The sequence below is a fragment of the Myotis nattereri genome (genome assembly GCF_964212035.1).
Source record: "Myotis nattereri genome assembly, chromosome: 18".
Lineage (NCBI taxonomy): Eukaryota > Metazoa > Chordata > Mammalia > Chiroptera > Vespertilionidae > Myotis > Myotis nattereri.
Genome location: NC_138093.1, coordinates 15564961 through 15575229, shown reverse-complemented (window position 1 = coordinate 15575229; position 10269 = coordinate 15564961). Strand labels below are relative to the sequence as shown.

The following is a 10269-nucleotide window of genomic DNA, read 5'->3' as shown; positions in this document are numbered from 1 at the left end:
TAAAGTCTTCATTTATTTCCATGTTTAATTCAAGGCCACCTGAAAATTCTAATTTTATTTCCTGTTGGAGGGTAGTTTGCGTACAACAAAACAAAAATTATCTTAATAGGTTTTAGTTATATGTGTTTAAAATATAGAACATATAGAATGTTCTGGAAAACAGAATATTGTCCAGATACGCCAAAGTTGTGGGTTCAGTCTCTAGTCAGGGCACATACAAGAATCAGCCAATGAATGCATAGACTAGATAAGTGAAACAGTAAATCCGTGTTTCTCTATGTCCCTTCCTCTCTGTAAAAATAAATACGGAACTCCAGTTAACTAGAACTGGTTTTCAACTGGTGTGCTGCAAGAATTTTTTACATGTGCAATACCTGACTTGTCAGGGGCACTGACCTCTTTTGCCTTAGATTGTCAAAATGACAAGAGCCAACACAACAGCCATCTGATGTGAATGAAAAAATACCTATTTTGTCAGATTAGCAAAAAGTTTTTGGTGTGCCACAGAATTTTAGTAATTATGTGTACCATGAGTCAAAAAAGGTTGAAAGTTGCTTAACTAGAACATCTGATCTTTGAGACTTGATCCACTGTTTTCAAAAGCCCAAGTCATAGCTATTCTTTGGGGAAATTTGCCTTTTCTGTTCTTGAGCAGTAAACTCTCCAGTCCTGCTTTGGGGGAGGACTTGGTGGGTACCATTTCCTGTTAACCCTTACATTTGGCCGAATTAGTTTACCGCAAGCAGCGGACAACCCTGAGTACTTTCCTTACCGCATCCTCTATTTCTTTCTGAAATACGTTTTGATTGATCAATGGGCTGCCTCCTGCACGCCGGCCTCCTTTCTGACTTGTGTAAATGGTGATTTTAGCACATTTGCTTGCTTGGCGTGTGATGCTCTACCCCAGGGCCTTCGGCGGCGAGCGGCAGGAACTGGGTTAGAGGCCCGGCGGCCGGAGGGGGCGGGGCTGCCTACGTCACGGCGCCGTCCGCGCCGCTGGCGCCATCTTCCCGGCGGCGGGAGGGGTCACGGGTCAGTGCCGGAGCGTCGTTGCGAGTGCCTGACCGCAGGACCGAGGGCGCTCACCTACCGCGGTCCTCGCCCACCGAAAGGTACAGCGGCCGGTTCTTCGTGGCGGGGGGGCGGGGGGGCCCTGGCGGCGGCGGGGGCCCCGGCGGCCGAGCGGCTCTGCCTCTGGTCCCCAAACCTCGACTTCAGCGCCCGGCGTCTCCTCCCTCCTGCGCGGATCTCCGTCTGAAGAGAGTCTCACTTCCTTTGTGCCTCGTCTTTTCCTTTTGGAAAACTGTTTTGTGTCACGGGTGGGCCCTGGAGGGAAGGTGAGGGGGGGTGTCCCAGGCCCCGCGACACTCCGCGGGGAGCGCGGGGCGGGGGGCGGGCCCCAGCCCGGTAGGCCGGCGCCGCCGTGGACTGTCGTCGGAGGTCGCCGTCCTGGGCGAAGTGCTTTCCTCCTTCGGCCCCGGCTGCTTCGGCTCAGCGTCAGCGTCGCCGGGACCGAAGGGTCCCGGTTCGATTCCCGTCCAGGGTCCCGTCCGGGGCAACCGATGGCCGTGTCTCCTTCCGGAGTTCCCGTCCCTCCTCGCCCTTGCACGCTCCCTGAAACCAGTGGGAAGTGTCCCGGGAGGATACCGGCATCTCCCCCCGCTGCTTTGTCTGCAGGTGCCTTCCGTGGCGGCCGGGGTCTCCGCGAGGACGATGGAGCCCGGAGCGCGCCCCGCCGGGAGCTGCGGTGGCGCCGCCGGGCTCTCCCGGGAGTACAAGCTCGTGATGCTGGGCGCCGGCGGCGTGGGGAAGAGCGGTAGGTGCATTCCCGCCCTCCGGTGGTGGGAGGGCGAGGGGGGACATTTCTTAAACACGGGCCCTCCGCGCGAGCCCGATGGGAGCCGGGCTGTCAGGCCGGCGGCGCTTAGAGCCTCTCTGGCCGGTCACCCGGGGTGAGTTCTAACTTCACTTTCTTCTTTCGAAGCCATGACCATGCAGTTCATCAGCCACCGGTTCCCGGAAGATCATGACCCCACCATCGGTAAGTCGGACTGTCCCGCAGGTGTCTAAAGAACCCCGACAAATGCCTGGGTGTCCGTCTTTAAAGCAGTTTTTTAACTATAGTTTGAGCCTCTTTTGGTGTCTAATTCAGATTGATTTAAGAAGAGGAGCAGAGCGGTGGGTGAGCAGATGCATTTTTCTTTTCCTCACTTAACTCTGTTTGGATATAAGCCATTGTTAGGCTCCGTCTTTTACATGAATGGGACACTTTCTTTGTCCTATTTTTATGGCTCTACTGTATTGCTGGATTAAAGGAAAAGTTTAAAGGCCACTTAACCTTTTGCTGTCAGTTCTCTAAGGGTCTGACTTGAGGCTGACTCTCTGTGAGTCAGCTGGTTTGAACTTCCACAAAAGGAAGCAGAAAAACAAGTAGGGCCAGCCTGCTGAAGGCTTACAGTCCAGCTCTCCGGGGCCTGGACTTCCACTTGCAAGCTCGTCACTTACTTCCTTGTAGCTCAAGTTCACTAAACAGTAAGGTCTTCCTTCATGCCTTTTGTGATCCTTAATGCTGTATTGGCAAAATGCTCTTAGAATAAAAAGTAACTATTTCACCTTTTAAAAAGAGTTCCCTTTCTCTACAAAGACTAAGAATATTACTGTTGTTCATAAACCATAAGGAGGCAGATTGGATCTAAGGGTTATATCTCAGGATGAACGGGGCCAGGGTAGGGGAGAGCACAGGTCTGCCCTGCTGCTCGTGTTTTCAGGATGTGACACTTAGTCATGGTCCTGGGTCTCCAGGAAGGATTTCGGTTGAGTCAGGCCTCTGCTGCCCTGTTCTCCACAAAGCCACGGAGTGCCTGTGCTAACCCGGCTTTGGTTGTGGTCATCTCGTATAGCAGGTAACTGTTGTGGGAGAGGGAAATGGAAGCAGTGCTTGCTTCTCCGTGTTCTGTATTAAAGTTAGAACATTGTTCAGAGGTTCAAACTCTGATGGAAATTCTAGGAATAAAACCGAGTTAGGGATTGGGGTAATTAGAATTCCAAAAGAATTCCCCCCATTGATGGTTCTTTTTTTCAATCAGAGACTTTCTTGACAATATTAACTGATTCACCAGTAAATACGATGTCACTTGAGTTCCTGTTATGTCCCAGCAATGTGGTAGGCCCTGAGAGTAGAGAGGGTGAGCAGAAAGATATGGTGTCTGTTCCCACTGAGTACATTTTGTTTTAAACGGTGGCTGCTAGTAACTAGTACACATATTAAGTATGTGTGTGTGTACCCAAATGCACGTGTAATTAAAATTCATGAAACTGTACTTACCTCACTATATGTGGTACAGTCTGGTATTTTCTCTTTTATTTAAGGTTTTTGCTTGTTTATTTTAATGCTGGTCCCAACTCATTAAATTCATTCATAATTCACTAATCCTAATGGATCATGTCCTGTAGTTTGAGAAATATTGATTTAGTCGGCTCTTCACTTTTGAGGAAGAGTCAGAAGCAGGGGTTCAAGAAAAAATTTTGATAAGAAAATACATTGGGATATAAGCAGCAATTGTTTGGTGAACATATTAAGTATTTTTTCTCTCTTTTTAAATTTCCTGTATTTTCCAAGGTTACTGTAATAATATGCATTAAAAAATTTGCTTCCATAAAGGAGAAATCAGTGACACTGGATTATTTAGAATTTTTTCTTTTCTATAATATTAAAATGAGGAGGAACTATAGTATATGGCTTTTAAGTCAAGCCAGCCCTGCGTTTTAATTCTGGCTATATCATTAATTAATGTTTAATGTAGGGAGATTTAATTTTTAGAGTTTAACTTTTTAAATCTATAAAATGGAGATAATAATACCTCGTTGGATTATTATAGAATGAGTTAATGTATATAAATTACTTAATGTAATGCCTGCATTTAATAAGTGGTAAAGTTACTTTTTGATCTAATATTTTGTTTAAATGATCTCAGAATCCTTTTTAACTTAAAATTGTAGATGAGATCTTATAAACTTAAGCCATGAATAAACTTACATCACTGCTTAAGTGAAAAAATAAATTTAGTTGAAGACCCACTTTATGAATCTCAATAGACTTAGCATACTGCCAGAGAAAATGTGGACACTTAAAGAACTTATGTAATCTGCTTTTCCATACGATGGATTTTAAAGTAGGGTTGCATATTCCTGTGTTTATGGGGTCACAGTACACCTTTCTTCCTTTCTGTAGAAGATGCTTATAAAATCCGGATCCGTATTGATGATGAGCCTGCCAATCTGGATATTTTGGATACGGCTGGACAGGTATCTAATACCAGAATGCTATGAATAAGACATTTTCACTCTAGTAAAGGAGGGGGGAAGGCTTATGCAGAGAATATCACTAGTTCATGTCTTTTAATTTTTCATGCACTCTCACTCAGGATAGCAGGTAATTGATATATCTCTTCCTTAATCTGAAATAAATAGCTAATATATATGTGGTTCTAGGTTGCATCATTACATTAATGACCCTTGTTTCCCTCTAGGCAGAGTTTACAGCCATGCGAGATCAGTATATGAGGGCAGGAGAAGGGTTTATCATCTGTTACTCTATCACCGATCGTCGAAGTTTTCATGAAGTTCGGGAGTTTAAACAGCTTATTTATCGAGTTCGACGTACTGATGATACGCCTGTGGTTCTTGTAGGAAACAAGTCTGATCTAAAGCAGCTAAGACAGGTGAGGACAGAGTTGAAAATGCTGTCTGAAACCTAATGGGATTAGTCATTTTTGTTTTTCTGTTTACAGATTCCTCTGTCTGAAAGTAAAAATTAAAAACTAGCTTCTCCCTAACCTTGAAAATTTCCTGTTATATACTAATTTGCTATCATTTGGGATCAATGTCTGGATTTCAGGGATCAGTTTACAGGACAAAATCCACAGGATAGTAATCAGATGGCTACTACTGGACACAATGAATGGTACAAATTGTTGGAAGTACTAGTAGTTTAACTTTGAAAAATTTATTCAGAGATTTGTATGTAAAGTGTTTATTGCCAGGCTATTTATGGTAGCAAAAATTAGAAAAAGCCTAAATACCCAAAAGTAGGAGAAATTATGGTATATCCATAATCAAGTATATCAATTTTGGGTTCCTTACAGTTTTCAGTATTGTAGTTTAAATATACATCTGTTTGCCTCGTGTTTTACATTCTTAAAATGAAAAGTATGAAGAAAATGCAGATTGCACTTTTGATATCTATAACTGTTGCCTGTTGCAAAGGGTTATCTTTAAAATGGAGTAGAAATAGATTTACATAATTTGAAGGCAGAAGGAATCAGAACTCTTGTAATTTAGCCTCCCAACATTACGAAAATCACTGCACTCTGCTTGAATACCTCCGGAGTTGAGGAGCTCTCTTCCTGTTACCGTAGCTCCTTCATTTGGGGTAGTTGTAATTGTTTTCCACTTGTACTACTACACATTTTCTCTGTTTACATTTTTAAAGGTCACTAAGGAAGAAGGATTGGCTTTGGCCCGAGAATTCAGCTGTCCCTTTTTTGAGACATCTGCTGCATACCGCTACTACATTGATGATGTATTCCATGCCCTTGTCCGGGAGATACGTAGGAAAGAAAAGGAGGCAGTACTGGCCATGGAGAAAAAATCTAAACCCAAAAACAGTGTATGGAAGAGGCTAAAATCGCCATTCCGGAAGAAGAAAGATTCAGTAACTTGAAGTTGTGAAGTGTTTACGTGTGAACTGCAGTGCTTAATCAAAGCAGTCCAGTAACCTGCATTAGTGAGCATGGTGCTTGCTCTCTCTCCTGTTATGACCGTTATTTGTAAAGTAACTGATGAAGGGGACATGCCTACTAGGAGTTTTCAATGATGTGGTATTTAATATATTGTCTCTTAGCTAATTCTGATTTATTAACCCAGTGGAGCACTTTCTGCTTTTAAATTGTCACATTAGAATTTGATTTTCCATAGTTTTGGGTTCTGTTGCTGATTAATTAATTAATGTAAACTGTTTATATCCAGGGGAATATGTATACCATGTGTTGGACTAAGCTCATAAGAGGAATTTTTTGCCATGCACTACTCCACATTATCTTTTCACTTCAGTTTCCTGGGACTGTCTCAGAGAAGGACCTCCGTCTTTTCTATTCACACTGTGCTTCCTGGAAACAACAAAAATCATACAGGGAAACCAGTGCTAAAGAGACCGGTGCTGAAGTTCAGCAAATAGCTGTGGAACTGACTCCTGTTGCAGATCATGGAGTGATGAGATTTGGGGAAGTAGGCCATATATTTACAGGAACTTGGCTAGAAAAACAGTTGGGTCAGAACAGTGTTCCCAGTATGCACCTGGCTTTTCAAAGAAATGTACTAGGATGGGTGAGAACAAACAGAGGCATGTAAAATGTAATGAAGGGTTCTCCTATGAGCTTCTTTTACTCTTTGTTTCAGGGTTTGGACTTTTCTTTACCTTTAAAGGTAAATACTTAGCTAACCATTACTGGATTCCAAACTCATTTAAATCCTTAGTTGGGACAGCCATTGCCTCGTAGAGGTTTATTTTTCCCCCAGAGATGCACTTACCAACACATTTACATTAATTTTCCCTAGTGCTTTCCCTTAGCATCTCTGTGCTCTTTTTTTTTTTCTTGTGGCACGTTTATTTATCTTAAAAGCTGTATTTTATATTATTGTTTTCCTGAAACACACAGTGTGATAGACATAGCTACATTCAGTGTCTTTAGAGATAAAAGAATAGCATAGGAAAAACGGTTTACTCGGTTCTCATTTGTTAGCATTTGCTGAACATCCAGGGTCTAAAGACCAGTGACCACGGACATTTTATTTTGCATGTCAGCCTTGTTTTTATGTGTGAAATGGTAGTGTTCCTCAGTATCTGGACCAGATTGTAAGTACACTGAGGAAATATGTGGTCAAGATCAATGGTCTTCAAATTTTGTTGTTGTTGTTTTGTTACTTAGATTCCACATATGAGTGCAATCATGTGATACTTGTCTTTCTCTGACTGACTTATTTCACTTATGGAGAGTATGATACTCTCCAGGTCCCTCCATGCTGTCTCAAAGGATAAGAGATTCTTCTTTCTTTTTTTTTCTTTTTTTATTTATTTTATTTTTTATTTTTTAATTTTGTTTTATGAGATTCTTCTTTCTTACTGTTGCATAGTATTCCATGGTGTAAATGTACCATAGCTTTTTTATCCACTCATCTACTGATGGGCACTCGGGCTGTTTCCAGATCTGAGGTATTTGTAAATTGGGCTGTTTGCAGATCTTAGCTATTGTAAATTGAACATAGGGGTGCATACATCTTTTCTGATTGGTGCTTCAGGTTTCTTAGGATATATTCCTAGAAGTGTGATCACTGTGTTAAATGGCATATTTAACTTTTTGAGGAAACTTCATATTGTTTTCCATAATGGTTACACCAGTCTGCATTCCCACCAGCAGTGTATGAGGGTTCCCTTTTCTCCACATCCTCGCCAGTACTTGTCATTTGTTGATTTGTTGATGATAGCCATTCTGACAGGCGTGAAATGGTACCTCATTGTCGTTTTGATTTGCATCTCTCAGATGAGTAGTGACTTTGAGCATTTTTTCATATGTCTCTTTGCCATCTGTATGTCCTCTTTGGAGAAGTGTCTATTTAGATTCTTTGCCCATTTTTGAATTGGATTGTCTTCATTTTGTTAAGTTGTATGAGTTCCTTATATATTTTGGTTATTAACCCTTTATCAGATGTATCATTGCCAAATATGTTCTCCCATACAGTGGACTCCCTTTTGTTTTGTTGATGGTTTCTCTTGCTGTGCAGAAGCTTTTTATTTTGATGTAGTCCCATTTGTTTATTTTGTCCTTAGTTTCCTTTGCCCTAGGAGATGTATCTGTAAACCTATTGCCATGAGAGATGTCTGAGATTTTGCTGCCTGTGGTTTCCTTTAGGATTTTTATGGTTTCACGACTTTTATCCATTTTGAGTTTATTCTTGGGTATGGTGTAAGTTGGTGGTCTAGTTCCATTTTTTTTGCACGTATCTGTCCAGTTTTCCCAACACCATTTATTGAAGAGACTGCCCTGACTCCATTGTATGCTCTTGCCTCCTTTATCAAATATTAATTGAGTATAATGGCTTGGGTCGATTTCTGGGGTCTCTGTTCTGTTCCATTGATCTATATACCTGTTCTTGTGCCATTACCAGGCTGTTCTGATTACAGTGGCTTTGTAGTATAACTTGAAATCTGCTATTGTGATTCCTCACCTTTATTTTTCTTTCTTGAAATTGCTGCAGCTATTTGGGGTCTTTTTTGATTCCATATAAATTTTTGGAGTATTTGTTCTAGCTCTGTGAAATATGCTGTTGGTATTTTAATAGGGATTGCATTGAATCTATAGATTACCTTGGGTATTCCCTGCACTCTTTAGAAGAGCTAGGCCTGGCAAAATGTTGTTAGGCCCTTTGTCAGACTGACTGCATTTTCCATACAGAGAAGAGACCTCAGGAGTTTGAGTAAAATTGTGTATGTGCCTCCTTGACACTGACAATCACTAGACTCGGTGCTCTGAGAAAGCCTGTGGTATTTATGTTTAACGAGCCAGTCTTGAAGCTTTAAAATTCCCATACGTTGAGTTTCTTATTGAAGATTTCTTTACAAGGACTTTGCAAAGTTCACCTCACATTTCTGAGCCTTGACAAAGCTTAGCGTAAGAGAATACCACTTTGATAATCTATTGTCCTGGGAAGAAACAGCTTTAAATGTTGGTGGAATTCTCTCTTAGAATCAGAATTGTTTTGATATCTGAACTGGTTATGTGTGAAGATTAAGTGCATAAATGCTAAGTAATGTGGCATATGTTGAACATTACATATCACTGAAGCAGTGTTCTCGTCCACTTCAACCTCTAGAACAGGACTTTGTGTAGTGCCTCTGAAAAAGCACACAGCTCAACTTACTGTGTCCTTTTTATTTACAGGCGGAAGGACAGGGTTGTATTTTTCCTTATAATCAATGCTGCATGTTCCAAGTTTAAAGAAAAATAATAGTTTTAACTTTTTGAGCTGAGTAGTGGTTCCTTTTGAAACTCCTGGAAATGTTTTTGCTACCCAATAAGTTATGTTTTATGGTACTCAAGCCATTCAGAAATAAAAGGCCCAGAATTCAAATTTTGCAGGACAATCTTACAGGAACCATAGACTGGTTCATGGAGAGGCATGAAGGTAGAAAATAAGTGCATTACAATTTTGTTTTAACAGTATTTCACCATATTTAAACCAGCCTAGAGCCTTTTAAGTTTAATGCCTTAGCACTCATTACTAATGACCTAGGGAAATGTTATGAGCATCAACCAAGAAGTGGACAGCTAGCTATATAATTATTTGGGATAGACAAGGTAGCAGAGAACATTGCCAGAAAGAAAAAATATATAATACCGGAGGGAATTTGAGTTGTATATAAGAAAAATAACAAATTAGTGTTTTTAAGACTATCATTGCCAGGGCTTTCACTTTCAGGAGCACGCCCACGCCTTTCTTCCCTCTCAGGTGTGCCTCTTGTAAACTCTAACCATCCCTATGAGACTTGCAACCAGAGGAGCAATGAGCAGCTGCTGCTCATCCCGGGCTAATCCCCAAACCTGTCTCCAAAGCCCCCTTTTCTCTGACTTTTCAGTTAAGTCAGCAGCAGCTCCTTCTTGGCTCACTTCGGTCTCTGTGACTTTTACCTCCCAGTGAGCCAGCAGCAGCTTTGCCTAGGCTCTCCTGTTGCTGCTTCTCTCCCAAGCCCTTCCTTGTTTCACTGTCCCCAGCTTTAATAAATATCCTCTCAAAAAAAAAAATCAAAAAAGACTATCACTGTTATATATTTGATTGTTGGATTAATTAGCTCATCAATTAGTGTTGAGAATTCTCTTCATGGTGCTAGTTTGAAGGATATATTTATAGTGCATGTAATTTATAAGCTCTAAGTAGTCAGCTTTATCTAATTTGAGGGCATTTAAAATCAATTACTGCCTGGAACTTTGAAGAGAGAAAAATTCAGGGACAAGTTGAAAAGCACTGGAAGTATTCATGCCCTACTAGGTTAGTAAGTTACAAAATTTAGAAGCTAGTGTCTAGAATTAACTGTATAATTCAGAAAGGGAAATATGTTTTAACTTCATGATATATTAGCAAGAATTGGTCTGTGATGTTTGGGGAGGCAAAGGGAGAGATATTTTTCACTTACGCTCTTGTATATGAAGACTGTTA

The 10269-nt window shown here is 41.3% G+C and overlaps 1 protein-coding gene across 1 annotated transcript; it reads left to right on the top strand.

The window, feature by feature from the left end:
* Window positions 1–990: 990 nt before the first annotated feature.
* RIT1 (Ras like without CAAX 1) lies at window positions 991–6171 on the top strand. Its single transcript, XM_081112281.1, has 6 exons — window positions 991–1112; window positions 1678–1816; window positions 1985–2041; window positions 4232–4305; window positions 4530–4721; window positions 5492–6171. The coding sequence occupies exons 2-6, from the start codon at window positions 1714–1716 to the stop codon at window positions 5720–5722; spliced, it is 657 nt and encodes a 218-aa protein (XP_080968407.1). The 5' UTR covers window positions 991–1112; window positions 1678–1713; the 3' UTR covers window positions 5723–6171.
* The last annotated feature ends 4098 nt before the right edge of the window (window positions 6172–10269 follow it).

What these genes read in the sequence shown, in the direction of transcription:
- RIT1 (XM_081112281.1), top strand. Translation starts at nt 1,714, where the DNA reads ATGGAGCCCGGAGCGCGCCCCGCCGGGAGCTGCGGTGGCGCCGCCGGG. An exon ending in CGGCGGCGTGGGGAAGAGCG is followed by an intron (nt 1,817 to 1,984) that starts GTAGGTGCATTC and finishes CTTCTTTCGAAG; the next exon opens with CCATGACCATGCAGTTCATC. An exon ending in AGATCATGACCCCACCATCG is followed by an intron (nt 2,042 to 4,231) that starts GTAAGTCGGACT and finishes TCCTTTCTGTAG; the next exon opens with AAGATGCTTATAAAATCCGG.